This window comes from Xiphias gladius, chromosome 12 (genome assembly GCF_016859285.1).
Source record: "Xiphias gladius isolate SHS-SW01 ecotype Sanya breed wild chromosome 12, ASM1685928v1, whole genome shotgun sequence".
Classification (NCBI taxonomy): domain Eukaryota; kingdom Metazoa; phylum Chordata; class Actinopteri; order Istiophoriformes; family Xiphiidae; genus Xiphias; species Xiphias gladius.
In genome coordinates, this window is record NC_053411.1 from 14,738,424 (window position 1) to 14,755,056 (window position 16,633).

Genomic DNA, 16,633 nt, shown 5'->3' on the forward strand with positions numbered 1-16,633 from the left:
TTTCTAACCAAGAGTATTCGCAGACCTGTTTCTTTTGCCACATGCTTCAGTGTCATCTACAGTATTAAGATTAATTGCGTTTTTTTTTTCTGTTGCATCCCTTGACCACTCACGAGGGGTGTGTATCTCTGCCTCTCAGGCCATGTGATATTTATCTAAAATAATAAAAATAATGCAAATAATACTGTTAAAATAATACCCTGATAAAGTCAATGACTATTCACACCTAACCAACTTTAAAAAAAGAAACATCCATATTTTCTCAATTTTTATTTATGTACTAATCTAATCCAGCAACACTATAGAGAATCATTTCCAATACCTCACCAAAAGCAGTAAAAATGGGCAGTGACACACTGGGCAGCTTTTAAGCCAATCCCTAAGAAAAAGGAACTGTCACTGAAAAGCAGCTAACTGGGTATTGGGTATATAAAAGTTACTTTGGTTTAAGCGTCAGTGTCCACCATCTAAAAATTTGATATTTTCAGCAGCAATATAAAGGTGTATGTTTTAAGACCACAACACACCCCCTACCACTTAAAGAGGTAATTTTTGGTGACCTGATCCTTCGTGCGTTCCTTGGTGTATTATCATCTTGATTTTAGGCTTTTTTTTGGTACAACTTCAGCCGAAAATCAAAGGCCCACAACCAATACAAAATGTATGCAAAACTTTATTATATTCCATAACTTAGACTGAATTCTAATAACTTAAGAGACTGGTTATGAAAAAAAAAAAAAAAAAAAGAGAATGAATGAAATTAAAGTGTTCATTTTGTATTTCACTACCTCCAGTTTTTGGTGTGCGGTGGTCGCTCTTCCAACCTCAGGAGGGCATAACGGGCAGCACTGAGCGAGAGACCGCGGATCCCATCCCCCCACTCTTTCTCCGCTCTGATACATACAAATGGATACATGGAATATACAATTTAAAAGGATATAAGGATATATACTGTGATATGCAGTTTGGATTTTGTGACCTCCCCTGACAAACACCCACAAAAACAGAGGATTCACACTGGAAATAAAGTTAAAAAAAACAGAACACAGTATTACACATACCACTCTTGACCATGCTGTACATGTACAATCAAGGAGGGGGGTTACATCTCCATGGCAACATACCCGTGATACTCAATGTATTTGTAGATCATGCCTGCGATCACCAAGACGACTATTGCGTAGTACCAAGAAGATATGAACATGAGCGCCAGGCAGATAGTCATCCCCAGAAATGACAAGCTCCTGGACACAGAAGAGCACCAGAGGCAAAGATCAGTGTGCGTTAAAATGTGTGTGTGTGTATTTGTGCCCGCGTGCGTGCTTGGTAGTACCAGTGGTAGTAGGAAAAGCGTGGCCTCCAATTGGGTGTCCTCAGGAGGGTCTGGAGGGCACAGGCCAGGTTTACGAAGAGATAACACATCAGGAAGAACCTAGATGGAGAGAAAATTAATCATATTGGTAACACAAGTATGAGATGCTTAGGAGTGAGATACACGCGCGCACACACACACACACACACACACACACACACACACACACACACACACACACACACACACACACACAGAGCTGCGTCTCACATCGTAAGGATGGGAGCCACCAGGTCCAGAGAGGCGACGAGAATCCCCAGCTCAGCAATCAGGGCCGTCAGCAGCAGGGCCCAGGTGGGCTCACCATTAGCCTTCCCATGGCCAAACACCTGACAGAAACACACACAAAAGAGTAAAAATATGTCCAGAGGCACCGAGTAAATCATACTGAAAATGGTTTAAAGGGACAGTTTACTTAATGACAATCTTTTTTTCCCCTGTTACCTGTTCAGATAGCTTTGCGGGGTTTCTGCCGGGTTTAGACTTAAGAACTTTGTAATACCACATAGCATGCAATTTAATACTTTTTTCACAGTCCTACCAATCAAAGAATGATGGAAAACCAGTAGGATCAATTAAGTAACTAGTAACCCGGACCAAGTTAAGCGGCAGAAAATTGATGGATGGATTAACCAATTAAAAAGTAATTGATTAATTAAATTTTCTGCTAAAATTGACACTTAACCATTATGAGTCGATGAACTTGCTAGCTAGTGTGACTAGCAGTAGCAATAGTGTTTACTACAGGGGTGATGGATGTGACTGAAACTCCACCAGAAAAAAAAAAAAAAAAAGGTTTGAATAGCCTCCTGCAGCACAATCCAGGGTGGCATCAATCTCTTTTGCAATTTATAGATATATGACGTCTTCCAACAGCCCACATCCACATCCAAAAAAAAGTTATAACCAATGTAACTGTATTACAGCAGGCAAGAAAAAAAAATATTCAATACTCTTTTACCTTTGTAAATTAAATTTAAGACTTTTTGTGGGGGGAACTGAATTCAGTGCTTTATAAGACTTTTCAAGACCTGCAGATATGCTGTTACAAAGTGACTTGCCATGGTTTGGAGAATTTGGCTGTATCTTACTGCAATACAATGCGCTCAATGGCTTTTGGTTTCGGGTTCTTGATGTGCCAAATCCATAAAATTCAAGAAATCTAACAGACTTAATTCAAAATGGTCCAACAAAACATCCATAGGCCATACAGCAGGCTTTCTCTCCTAAAAACTTCCCTTGCTAAATGTCTGCGCCCACAAAGATGGAACAAAGTGTTCCCTACAAGGTCTGTGGACTGTTGTAGCTATCAATGTTACTAAACAGTATTTGGAGAGAGGCCACGGTTTGAGCACAGCAAACATTTCATTCTCACTTTTAGTTAAAAGCAGACATAGTTATGATCTAGATGTGGGTTGTTGCGTTAGCTAAGGAGACAGTTCGCAACAACTCTTATTTGAATTTTTGTTCCCTGTAATTAAAATGAATATTTGCAGCTCAAACCCAGAGGAAGGGGATGATGTTGTCCTTGGCAATGGCCTGCAGGAGTCGGGGTGCGCCAGTCAGCGACTGGAGGCCTGCGCCACATGCTGAGAAGAAAGAGCCAATCACAATGACGAAGGGACTGGGCCAAGCCAGAGTCCCCACCACTAGAGTTCCTTTTATTGAGTCTCCATATCTGCAGGAGGCAAACACACATCAAGCATTTTGAAAATTTTACAACAGTAAAACAGTGGACAAAAATTTGCACACAAAATAAAAATCTATTTCTCTGTCATATAACAGGATACAACACACACATACAGACAGATAAAAGAGCAGATTTACTGACTTGTCTCTGAGGACCACCCCGTCAATGCATGCGCCAAACAAAACAACACTGCTCAGGTCTGGATGGACAGCACTCAGGAAAACAACGCCAAGCAGTCAAATCAAATCAAATGTGCCCTAAGTGCCTTTCAGAGATAATAGTACCATAAAACAAGCAATCTTTTTAGCTACAGTGGTAGTCACAAAATGATGCATAAAAAACTGAAAGAGATAGCACATCAAAAACTCAAAGGAAAAGGGAGACAAACCCTTTCCTTAACAATACAGAGAAAAGCTGACTAAAAATTCCCTAATTATCTTGAAATATTAAGATCTAACAGTTATTTCATACCATCAAAACAGCATTTTACCCAAACAATTCATTGTTGAGGTGCAGAGAGGAGCTAGTATTTGTTTAGACAATAATACTTAACACAAATTCTCTGGAAAGCTGCGTTTTACTGTGTTGTCATTCTAGCTCACTTGAGACAAAAATGTGTGAATGGGGCTTTGAGTTTTTTTTTTTTTTTTACTTAGAGTGCCTGGATACTGAATCAATATATATTATGAAAAGATACAGACGATGGAAGTGGTGAGGATTGCGAGGATGGTTCCAGTGGGGATTGAGCGCTGGGCATCTTTCAGATCCCCTGACCGGTTCGAACCAGCCATGATTCCTGAGGAGAAGAAGAAAACCATTAAAATGAAGAGGGAAATATTAATATAAGAATTACTAGTAGAATAACTCAGTGGCATTAATATGTATCATAAATAGATTTGTTTTCAAAATACCAACTTTTTAGAGGCCGAGAACCCCTTGATGTTAGCTTGAATATCATTCTTTTTTAAAATGCATCTAATTAGTGTAGAAAAATGCATCAGTTTTGAACCGTTTATGATTTCAAGTTAAAGTATGAAACTCAAATTGGATACCACAGAATTGAATTTCATTTTATTATACTGAATGAGTAAAAAAAGAAATCCAAGAATTGAAAAGAAAGAACAAGAGTCACTGATCCTGAAATGGCAACTGTTCTATGGCCAAGAATCAATATCACAGTCACTGTGTTCTTACTGTCAACATTGCATTTTCATAACAGAATTATGTTTACATTTCTTATACACTCTGTATTTCTGTTTCTAAGTTGGCCTTTACCACTGCTGGTTTAGCTTTCGAGGAAGAGCAAGGAAAAAAAGAAACAAGTGCTTACCTGTGACACACGGGAAGAAGATGCCTACCAGCAGCGTGAAGGAGGTGGTGATGTCAGCAAACACACAAGGCTGGTGTGTGGATGGTGGGTGTGCAAAAGGAGAGGAGTTACGGTAGCCTTTCTCAACCACGTCCCCTTTGCTGAGGTAGGAGCTCCACACGTTCTCTGTGAGGACGAAATTCAATATGTGCTAGTTAGCAAGAGTATGTAGTTATTATTGTTCATCCTTATGAACCGAGTCGAATTAATATTGCTCTTCAAAACAAACATGGACAGCAGATGCGATTCTGTCATTGCTACTGCTACTGCTACTGCTACTACTACTGCTACTGCTACTGCTACTACGTATATGGACCCGTTCATGGCATGCAGACTTGTTTACTTGTAGGCACGTACAGCCTGGGTTTGCACAGACGTCCGCGATCAAAATTTATGACTGAAGAGACCCTCACAGAGATGAGTAGATGACATAATTTATATACTCTGACCCTTGTGGCTATGTGGATGCAAAAAGTACCATTTGAGGAATGTAGCTTCCATATGTGGCTAAATGAGTAGTGCACAGCACCAAATTTGACTTAAAAGAATAGTGTGACATTAAGGGAATACCCTTTGGCTTTCTTGCCGAGAGTTAGATGAGAAGATGGATGCCACTCCGATGACTACATAGTAACCCAGCTTGATCCACAGGATCAAAAAAAAAAAAAAAAAAAAAATTTATCCCGCCAACACCTCCACAGCTCACTAATTAACATGTTAAATTTTGTTTAATTGATACAAAAAACTAAGTGCAAAAAATTAAACAGCATTCAGCCAAGAACTATTTACAGCATGTAACTGACTTTAAAACCACAAAGTGTAGTTTTTACACTTCTGTTTTTGAACAGATTAAACAGACACAAAGCAACAATCTTCTCATCTAACTCTTAGCATGGAATATGTGTATTTCCTTGAAATCTATTAGTTGAACTGAAAGTAAATGTCTTCTAAGTATTTTATAAGAGGGTAAAATTCCTTTTGGATCAATGCCAACAAATAAAAAAGGTAGAATTTTCATTTATACATTTTCATTTAATTTTGTCAACGATGCTCATAGAAAATGACTGGTGGCATGAAAAAGCACAACTTGCTACTTTTAAGAGTTTTGCCTGCTCATGTGTTCTTAAAATACTTTAATGTAGGTATACACCCTTTGTACTGAAATGCTTCACGTATTCCCATATGCCTACACATGCTCCACATCACACACACACGAACACACTATACCTGAAATGATCCCACTGGCCAGACCGGGGATCCCTTCAATCTCAGAAAAATTGTTTGACATGAAGTATTCGTCACAGGAGGAGTTGAGCTCTGGGCCCTGGCAAAACTGCTTCCAAAGATATGTGGTCCTTTCCACCAGAACAGGGGCGTTGTCGGGGTCCAAGTTCGGGCCTACAGTGCTGGTTCCTTTTGGGATGGATACAGAACGTCAAGAAAACGGAATGGATGTAACTAATACCACTGGTCTTCCTCTGCTACCCACCGATAATAGCGGTGAAGTTCACATCATCTCCTCCCACTGGCTCTTTGATCTGCAGCAGGATGGTTTTTGCACAATGGTTGTCATAAATTTCATGACGGTTGATGCTTCTGTTTCCCAGCATGCACACGCTGCAGACAGAAGCAGATCAGTCAGTCAAGACCATAGGAGTTCAACGACTGGTCAGCGTTGTATTTTTGGAAATGTAAAATCAGCACTTACGGAAAATTGGCTGGTTTGAAGGCAGAGACCAGCACTCCGATATAGATGGAAACGATTGAGACGATGACGCAGGCCAAGAAAATGGAGGCCAGTTTGTTAACATATTTCATGCCCACAAAGACCAGCAAGGACATCAGGAGGAGAAAGATGGAGCCGTAGACCCGCATGCTGTTCAACATGGCTGCCCCTTCACCTTCGGGGTACTTTGACTCAAAAATGGCTGCTTTAGGTGCTATGTACATCTGAAGGATAGAGGGAGATGAGAGTGTGACAAAATTCAACAGAGACAAGGAGAACACTACATTAATTTAATGAAATAAGTTTAAATCTAATCTAATCAGAAAGTGCAAATAAAAGATGCATAATCACAGATAATTTTTAGGGCACTTGGCGCTATAAATAACTGCTTGTAATGGGTTTATAATGGCACATATTAGGGTTGTGCAATTTGAATTTGTCAGATTTCCAGATTTTGTTATGCCATTTCTACTGTGGTCTGGTTTATTAGACCCTTGTGGGCAATGTTGCAAATCAATGAACAGGACTCTAATAACAATATTGGATTTTTACATAATTTTTGAATCAATGTAAATAAGTAATTTGATTTGCCACGTATTAAATATGCTGGAAAATTTACTGTATCACAATCGCGATCTAGCTAATATCTACTGCGGTGAAACATTCTGATGGTAACAACACAACCAGCGATTCCTAATACCATCATTAGCGTGACTTTTGCTGTTTTCAGGTGACATCGTGAACACAGCACAGCTCTGCAATTCTATCAGCAGTTTTATTTCGATAAACCACAAGGTAACGCTGTTTATCAAACAGCGACAACGCAGTCCTCCCAGGACAAGTAAACCAGGCTCCCTCTCCGTCAGTCTACCTCTAGCTACTCTGGCCATGACTTGTAAGAGCATGATAGAGCTGTAGCCCATCCCTATTATGTTATAACATTCTGTTTTTTAACTATTGACACCCAGAAGGTAACACATACTTTCTTTAAGTTCTTGCACTCAAGAAATTCTGATAGACAAGTGGGTAAAATCATAAACTCTGACCGTGAAAGGGCAAAAAATCCTGCACACTACAATTCAATGAATTTTAACCTTATGAAAGATGTTCTGAGGACAGTAATGTCTTAAATAAAGTGAGCACAAGTGATCGACTCTGTGCACTAATTTTTTTGCATTGCACTGCATTTAAAACTTCTGGACAACTGTCTTAAACTTTAAACAAATAATCTGCTTTTGTTTATGATGTTTAAAGATATAATATATATTTCATAAGGCTGGTTCACTTGCAGAATCCAACTCATTTGTTACATTTGTTAGGTTTTAATAATTCCAAGGCAACTATGCGATGAAGTTATTTCTATCACATTTTTGAACTAATAGTAGTATTACAGGACAGTTTTATAATTATCATGATCATATTGCTTACCATGAAATTTTTGGTCTAAATAATCATAGCATGAAAATCTGATACTGGCACATCCCTATATCACAATATGTTGTATATCAACATCACATTATACATATAATTATATGTCGCTCATTCTCAGCACTGTTGCTCAGTGCTGAGCATGTTGCTCAGTGCTTGGAGTGACATTAAGTGACATTAAGTTTTTAAATAAGAAAAACACTCATAACGGAGGCAATAAACAGTTGCGGAACCAAAACTGTCCTGAAGCACTGATGTGACATGAAATTAAGAAAAAAGGTGATAAATGAATAAGTGAAAGGGCCATAAATCTAACTAAAATGATACCAGACATAATGGTGGTGTAAGGCAAATGCCAATGATAACTACTAATAATTATGATGATGAGGAGGAAGAAGCCAAAAACCCACCAGAAAGATCTCGATGGCTCCAAGGATGTACGTGGCTGCCGCGAAGGTGTTCCCCAAGTAGAAACACAGGCCCACTGCCCCCCCAAACTCTGGACCCAGAGCGCGACTGATCATGAAGTAGGAGCCTCCCGCTAAAGGAGGGTGGAGGGGAGAGATAGAGAGAGAGAAAAAGACAAAGAGCAGGGCAGGTTGTACACCAGGGTTGAAGAAGTGGAAATGGAGAGGGAAAAAAAAAAAAGGATGGGAGATGAATAAAAAAGGAGGAAAAATTAAAGAGATTGTAAAGAGAAAAGAAGGAAGGATGGCGAAGGGGAAAGACAGATGTTGAACAAGAAGAAGAGATGGGACACAAAAAGAGAGAGGGGGATGGATGGTTAGTAACATTATGATGTTAGGATGTAAAGGGAGAGAAAAGAGGACAGCTGATGAGAGAAGTCATCCTATGCTTGTAGAAATAAGCATAATGTTCTATTTGACACATTGGAGTAAGAATACAGATTAGAGCTTTCGTCAAATCGTATCTGCAAATGACTTTTTTACAACTGTTTTTTGCCTCACTCGTTGTACAGGACTGGGTTGAGTTTACTGCATCTGGAGTAAACTCTTGGCTGTGTTAAGGGCTGGTTATCAAGCCTCAACAATTTCTTGGTGCCGACCAAAATGTGCCGATAGCACCGAGCATTGAAAAATTGTCCTTACTGAAAGCTGGCATCAAATGCCTAATCAGATTTATAGTTTTGCTTACTTGTTCTCTCATCTGACAGTTACTGATTACTATCAAAATTTTTAACTTTTATTCAGGCAAACTATGTTGCGGCTGCTTGTGTTTTTATTTATGTAGCCCAATATCACAAATTTCCCTTAAGGAGCTTTACAATCTGTAAATATGATGCCTAACTAGAAAGCTCACAAAAATGCATTTTCATATAAATCTCTCATATAAAAAAAGTAGGCTGGTAATCAGACTGAACTGTCATTTTGTTTCACTTTGTTTACTCAGCCTGACATCACATACATTCATTAGCATTTGCTAAGTGCTTGCTGGGGGGGTTATTTTTTTATGTATCTGTAGCATTATAGATCTAATTTTTTCTAAATCAGTTGTGAGTGACCTATCTAACCCCCCCTTTTTTTTAACACTGATCAGAGAAATATGTTGATTCATGAGTTTTTCTTTCTGCAAGTCAATTTACAACAACTCGATCTCAATCAACAATCTCATCCAGGTTTTTTGCCATTTTTCATAGCCATTTGCCACAGCTAGGCAGCTAGCTAGCTTTGTAAGAAAATGACATCCCTATTCTTAATCCAGCCAACTAAGCCAAATTGGTTTATTGTTTCTCCAGCCGAGGAAACTGCCATCAGTGGGCACAACACCAGACATGTGGGCAGTGATTCAGATATCTGTAACCAGACTATCGAAAAATGCTGTATCATTATCTGTAACCAAAACTCAAACACTGTATTGGCAGGATTTCAAAATAAACCCAGCCTTAATTGTGTTAAACTTACTGAAGTAGATAGCTGCAGACAGAATTACACTATGCAACTAGTACTCCAAGTGAGTTCAAATAAACAGTCACAATAATTTGCTGATATAATTTGAACCAGTTATAAACAGATTATATGAGGGAGTCATATAGTAAGAGCAACTACAAATTCACTACTGACTGTAAGTTCAGAATTCAGTGTTTGGTTTCCAAAATGCAACCCTTTAAAACAAAAGGCTCTTACATATTTCCTGTTCAGTTGACAAACACATAAGTCTGATAAACTGAACGAATACCACTACCCTAACTGCCACCGAGAAGTTCCTGAACAAGGCAAGCATGCTCCAAAAACTGTCAATGGAAAACTCTCTCCAATGACAATCACTGAACTCAAAAACATAAAAAGTATAACAACAAAACACCTTCATTCTTAGCCATCACTAAAATGACACGTGTTTCCACCTACAGATTTTTGATGCTGAGCTGTATTTGGTAAGCCAAACACTTTTTGATTAATCCTTTACATTAACCACAGTAAACTATATACATACAGTATTAACTATCATCTGAAACTAGATGGTGAGAAAGCATGAGAACTTGAAGCTGTTCAGGTGAGAAAAAGAGCATGAAATGAAATGTCTGATGCCAAACAAGACATGTTAGACATTAATTCTCTATGTTACCTACCGAAGGTTTTATTTCTACATTGAATTATCGAAATGTCACATGCTAGTGGAAATATCACACTACTTTGACATTTGGGAAATTCAGCTTGAGGCATTTCAGTGAAAGGTAAAGTCAATGGCGGATACATTTTCTGGGTTTTTAATGTGTACAGACAGAGAGGGAGAGGTATAGAAGGAAAGACAGGACAAACAGAAATAACACTCATTAGAAAAAAACATATGCAAATTTATCAACTCCGCCATAGCTGGAAGATGAAAAGTAAAATTGGTGGTAAACAACCTGGAAAATTGAAATGATCATCTTAGAGCTCACTTGGTTTGGTAAACTCAAAATGGTCGCTATAAAAATTTGCATTATTGTGGAAATAAGCTTCAACTTGTTGTGAGAATCAGATAGCAGATGAGAAGTCACATACTGAAGCCTACATACTGGCTAAAATGTTCTCTGTCAGCTGCATTTGCAAGTCCTCACCTCTGTCTTCACTGGTTGTGTTTTACTGCAGTTTCACTGCAGAACCACCAAGGTAGCTGAACCTCATTTGCAGTAAAGCACATGACAGGTAGACAAACATGAATGACATGAAAGAGTGACAGCCCACAGACGCAAACTGCAGCACTGTGAGAAAACTATAACTCCTTTTCGATTCTGGTTTAACAGGATTGTTACTGCGATTTATCTGGTATTTATTAGACTGGATTAACCAAAAACCTCTGCTTATTTTATCTATCTACATTTATTTAACCTTTTTACCTTTACTTTCCACTGTGCAATTAACTAGAGCCTGTCTGACACTGAATCTCTTGAGGCCGATAACAATAAACGACACATTAAATATTTTACATAACAAATTAAAATTTTAATAAGGATCCCTTAAACTTAGTTATTACAGAATTATGCCCAAGACTTGTACTGAACATGGTAAATGGACTGCACTTATATGGCGCTTTTCTAGTCCACTAGACCAATCAAAGATTTTACACTACTGCCACATTCACACACACATTCATACAGTGCTTTCTAGACATACACCTATGATACATCGGGGTTCAGTGTCTTGCCCAAGGACACTTAGACATGCGGATGAGAGGAGCAGGGGGATCGAACCACCGACCCTCCGGTTAGCTCTACCTCATGAGCCACAGCTGCCCCTTATTCTACAGTTGAAAAATAAGCTCCTCTCTGGTGAACTGTGTAATTAAGAGACTGTTTCTAAGTTAACTCAAACTCATTTTTGCAGTTTCTATACTGCAATGTTTCGTTAGCCAACAGTTTGAGATTTAAAAAAAAAAAATCTCAAAATATGAATTTTGCACTATCATGAGAAATAGAAAACACCTTAATCTTGGCCTTTTTATTCTGCGAAGGGCAAATACTTCACTTGAAAATTAACTTAAGGAATTAATAGTAAAAATAATTCCTTAATTTTCTGTCAGTAAACTATCTGTTGATCTAATCATTTTAACAGGACTTTTTTCCTAATCTTTTATTTCCAGTTAATTTCCTCCCTTTCGATGAGAGGATGAATCTCTTGCTTTTTGGAATTTGACATTTGAAGCTATAGCTTTATAGTGATGCTCCCCAGCTGACGTATACAGAACCACAAATTTTATTTCCATGACAAAATTGTCCTAACTTCAAGGTAGGTTTTGTGTTTAGGCTTAGTGAAGGAGGTCACACCTGTGCCGTTCAATCCACATATATCAAAAGGATGAAAAGGAAAGACAGAGAGGTAAAGGCATACCTGGTACAACTCCATTAGTGGCGATCGCACTCATCGATATCGCGGTCAACATTGTCTGAAGAGGAGAGACAGACAAAGAGCCAGTTTAGAAAGTTTTCATAATCTGTCTCATCATGCCTGTCTGCTTACATACTGTATCTACAGAACCAAATACTCACACAGCAACAGCATAAGAAGACAATACAGAGAGCCTGCAGCACCCCAGCAATCCCCACCAACCAGGTCAACCGCAGGAACAAGATGACGCCGAAGATGTTCTGGATGCAAGGCAGGTACACACCCATAAAAGTCCCCATCTGTAGTGACTGGAAGGTACATACAGCAGAGAGAAGGAACAAAAAAATCAAGTCCAATTTATTATCAGCAGCAAAGCCCAAACATAGTAGATAATGTTATTCTTTTTAAGTGTCTATTTGGACAGTCTCCTTTATTTCTACTTTATCTTCCAGGTAAACAGAGAGAAACATAGTACATAGGCACATTCTATAGAAGTGGATCCCAAACCACATACCCCCCTGTACCCCTTCATTGACACCAACTGCCATGTTCCAAATGTGTTCATTTAAACTGATTTCAAACTGGATGTTCATTTATACTTTCCTATATAATAGTGAATATTGTTTTTCTATTCAACTGAATGTCAAGTTTGCATTTTTAGTACCATCACTTGGATTGGCAGAAGCTGGACGTTTCAAACATTACTCCATTACTTTCAGCCATCTACTGCATTTCAACTGTTTATAAATTACTTTTAGCTATGTGTTTCATTCATTCATTAACCAATTATAATATGCTAACTATTTCAACCATTTAGCAATTACTTTTAGTTTACTTTTAGACTTTTTTTATAAATTACTTTTAACTACATATTTCAACCATGTACCCATTATTTTAGCTAAATATTTCAACCACTTATTCATTGCTTTAAGATAACTATTTAGAGTTCTCTGTTCACTTGATTTCCTACATTCTCTAACTGCAAAACATGGTGTTTCAACAGCCTCAGGTTGGTCAGAGATGTGTACTGTGCATATTGTGGCTGCTAGTTTACTGGTCATTACGACAAAAATTCACTAAAGATCAGCACTGCACCAATTTGTAAACCTGCCCTTTTTTCCTCCTTAACACGAATATGTGGACATATCTTTTAAAATATTCTTTTTAAGTTAGCTTAGCTACTCCACAATGTACCCCCTGGCACCTGCAGAAGTATCCCTTGGAAATCACTGCACTACACCATCCTGATGCGGCAGACTTATGTTAATGCTTATTCTGAGCACGCTGTGTGGCCAGAAGGGAGGATTAAAAATGCTGTGGTTAACATCCCCAGCCGTCTGTTGGCAAATGGGTCCAATCCTGCAAATGTACGGTCAGAACAGGGTGGAAATGGTACATTTCTCTGAACCACCAAAGCAGACTGTCTTATATAGGCCAGCCGGCTCCTTATCAGCAGGGATTTCAGTTCAGATAAGGGTCACATCCTACTGTACTTTCACTTACAGACGCTGAGTCAAAAGGGCAATAGTTGAACATTTGTCAGGGACTCAATGAGCATAGGTTAAATCTAATATTTTTTAATTTAAATTTTTAGAGCGATAAGTGTTTTGGTTCTTTCCATTTTATTCCTTTATATTGCTTCAGGTAGAATGTTTCAAGGTCACTTGAGGACATTTCCTGCTGTGATCATGATCATTTAAACTGTGTACCTGTTGCGTCAGAGTTGTGCCCATAACCATCATCTTGGTTGTAATTGCTGTAGTATAAGAACACTGTACAGCAAGACAAAGTACATCTGGGCTCATACACAAGGTATGGGTGTTGTCATGGGCATAAAAGTCCTACAGCACATTTAAACAGAAAATAACTGCGTATTTTAGTTTTGCTTTAGCTGAATAAATTTTTCATCCTGTGATACAGGTATTTAATTCCAATCTCATTGAAATATTGATTCGATTCTGTTAACATAAACACTGTTAGTACACTTCTGTTTCTTATGTGCTTACTGTGCTTTTAATCTTTTACTTTGTTTTGTTTTTTGTTTTTTTCCCCTTGATGAGTTTCAAAGTCTATTAGCAGTTAAAAAGATGAGTTTGGCAAGCCTGGTATACCTTGCTGGCTTTCTTCTTCTCACCGATGTTCTCGGCCTCCTCGTGCTCCTTGGCCCCCTGTGTCAGGTTGGTGTAATTGGCCCAGCGACTGAGCAGAGAAGACACCTTTGGCCATGTGTCCATCTCCTCCTGTGAGATGAAGAAAGAGGGGAGAAAGGTGGGAGGAGGCGGGAAACAAAGAGTGGTAGAGGGGGATGGCGAAGGTAGAAATAGGGTGGAAAGAAATGAAAAAAAGGCAGCGAAAGAAAGCAGAGAAGAGGGGAGGAATGAGATAGCCAGGGAGTAAAGAAGAAGGGGGGAATGAGAGAGAAAGAAGAGAAAGAGCAAGGACAGTGTATAGAAATGACACGGAAGCGGGGAGGGCATAAAGAAGGGAGAATAAGTGGGTGAAGAACAAGAAAGATGAAGAAAAGAAAGGATGACAAGCACAGAGGTAGGAAACAGACGAGATAAAAGAACAGGCAATTAAGAAACAAAGAGGGATATTATATGACTTGTTAAAGAAGTTGGAGATAGAAAACAGAGCTGTTTCCAGGGAACCTTGTAATCTATAAAAACTAAAATGATCTGCACCCAACAACCAAATGGTGGTTTATTTTTGGCTCTAGTTTAGCAGACAAATTGGCAAATAAACAGCCACCATTTGGAGATTCTGTTTTTATACATGTATACTAAAAACAAGAAAAATGAACATTTTAAGGAAAGCTGAAAATGTGGCCACAAGAAAAAGTTCCTTGTACCTTTAATACAAAGCCAAGTTTGCAGAATATTTATAACATGATTAAAATGTGCCGGAGTTTTATCAATAGTGTGTTTCGAACCTCAAATAAGGCCAAGTTTCTGTTGTAGAAGTCATTGTCATCCACCCCATGACGGTTGTTGATATACACACTGGAGATTTTGGAATTTCCATCACCTAGACACATATAAAGAGATAATGAGACAGAGAGAAGGATGGAGAGAGAGGAAAAAAAGAGAAGAGTGACACAGCCGGAAACCAACTTTAATAGGTCTGGACACACTATTGGCCATTTTCCTCACTGTCACCATGGCCTTTTGGGGTCGAGTTGCACTCAGATTCATTCCAACTTTCTCCCCCACACAAACACGTCGCACACACACACGCACACACACAGTTTAATACAACAGCCACCATGTCACCAATTCATTTCCACCTCAGTCAGCACAGACCACTGCATCAGCAGCACCTGAGTCAGCAACATCACTTCCCTCCCTGCTCCGCCACACTCGAAAACGGCCGTGCCCAGTGACACACTTCAAAGTAGGATTTTCATATGTGACTGGACTTGAGACCTATGTCAAGCATGGGTCTATGAAAAAGAAAAAAGAAAAATGAGATACTCTTTTTAACAGTCGATTGGTACATCAACATTGTATTATGTGTTAAAATCTTACTCTTACCCTTTGATGCTATCCTCCCATTCTGAAGTATTTCCCATGTCTCTATAGTTTGTTCTATTAAAAAGTGAAAATTTATATCCCTTAGGCCTGCAACTAACAATCAATTTCATTATTGATTAATGAAAGTTACTTTTTTGATTTGTCAATTAATTGTTTAGTCTCTGAAACTTCAAAAACCTATCATGAAATGCCCATCACAAAAGAAATGAAAAGAGATGAGAAAGACAGAAAAAAATCTGTTACAAAAAATTAAGTCTTTTTGCCCCCTTTTTTTTTTTTTTTTTTTTTTTTTTTTAATGTGAAATACCAAATACTTTCATCTCCTCAGGCCTGTAAAAATCTTTCAAATTGGTAGACATACTCCCAACTTGTGCACATAAGCTGTGATACAAGTACATTGCACTTTAATTAATTTTAAGATGTCACAAGCCAAAAAGTTAGGGAACTGCTGCTTTACACTGCATCCACGAATTAATACTTTCATACTTAGTCCAGAGAGAAAACTGCATGACACACTAGCTGGCACATCCCAAAATGCATCAGCAACTTTCTTATCAGACAAGTACAGAGTATCAGCTGGTTACACGATGAGAAAGAGTCGATAGCCATGTAAAGAGAAAAAAAAATGCAAGCATTTGGCTGGTGGGTGGTAACTTCCCATCATGTTTATAGTCCTTCATTTGGCCCAAGATAGTGAGTGTGAAACTGACCCCACACCAACTTGCTGGTTAATATTCAGTGGCTGGAGCATGCTGGCATTGTGGTAAAAAATTAACTAACAAGCTAATCGGGCTATGTGTACATTTTTTCTGGCATAAAATGTAGTCGTTTTGGATAAATACAGATACACATCAGGGCGTGCACACACATTTCATTGCATGTCAGCAAGAACGTGCAGTTCACACACTCAGACATTGGATGTTCCTGCGGTATGTATGCCTAACCTGTTGATCAGGATAGTCAGGAGTCACAGAGTCAATGACAGCGTCTTATGGATGTCAACACTTCCTAACGGCTGAGACCGTCTTTGCTCAGACTGACGGACTGGACTGCTGCCTCGTAACACTGATTACTCTTCCTGACACTACAGTTGCAACAGTATCAATCAGCTGTAGCTATAGTATTTAATTAATGGAGAGTTGATGCACTGACACCCATGCTAATTTTGATGATCTGATGTAGAGCTGTTA

At 38.7% G+C, this 16,633-nt stretch overlaps 1 protein-coding gene across 6 annotated transcripts in view; it reads right to left on the reverse strand.

Moving 5' to 3' along the window:
• Positions 1 to 16,633, reverse strand: part of LOC120797181 (solute carrier family 12 member 6-like) — a 33,139-nt gene that overhangs the window by 9,194 nt on the left and 7,312 nt on the right. For all 6 annotated transcript variants that reach the window (XR_005708465.1, XR_005708464.1, XM_040140568.1 and 3 more), the window contains 16 exons: positions 14,843 to 14,937; positions 14,022 to 14,150; positions 12,072 to 12,218; positions 11,914 to 11,968; positions 7,996 to 8,126; positions 6,140 to 6,381; positions 5,921 to 6,048; positions 5,659 to 5,844; positions 4,393 to 4,557; positions 3,760 to 3,858; positions 3,204 to 3,261; positions 2,876 to 3,050; positions 1,583 to 1,701; positions 1,334 to 1,432; positions 1,125 to 1,244; positions 789 to 893 (listed from right to left, as the gene is read on the reverse strand). Coding sequence is in view for 4 of the 6 variants with exons in the window: in XM_040140568.1 (XP_039996502.1) it covers positions 789 to 893; positions 1,125 to 1,244; positions 1,334 to 1,432; positions 1,583 to 1,701; positions 2,876 to 3,050; positions 3,204 to 3,261; positions 3,760 to 3,858; positions 4,393 to 4,557; positions 5,659 to 5,844; positions 5,921 to 6,048; positions 6,140 to 6,381; positions 7,996 to 8,126; positions 11,914 to 11,968; positions 12,072 to 12,218; positions 14,022 to 14,150; positions 14,843 to 14,937 (2,053 nt within the window). In the remaining 2 variants the exon portion in view is untranslated. The remainder of the gene's footprint in view (positions 1 to 788; positions 894 to 1,124; positions 1,245 to 1,333; positions 1,433 to 1,582; positions 1,702 to 2,875; positions 3,051 to 3,203; positions 3,262 to 3,759; positions 3,859 to 4,392; positions 4,558 to 5,658; positions 5,845 to 5,920; positions 6,049 to 6,139; positions 6,382 to 7,995; positions 8,127 to 11,913; positions 11,969 to 12,071; positions 12,219 to 14,021; positions 14,151 to 14,842; positions 14,938 to 16,633) is intronic.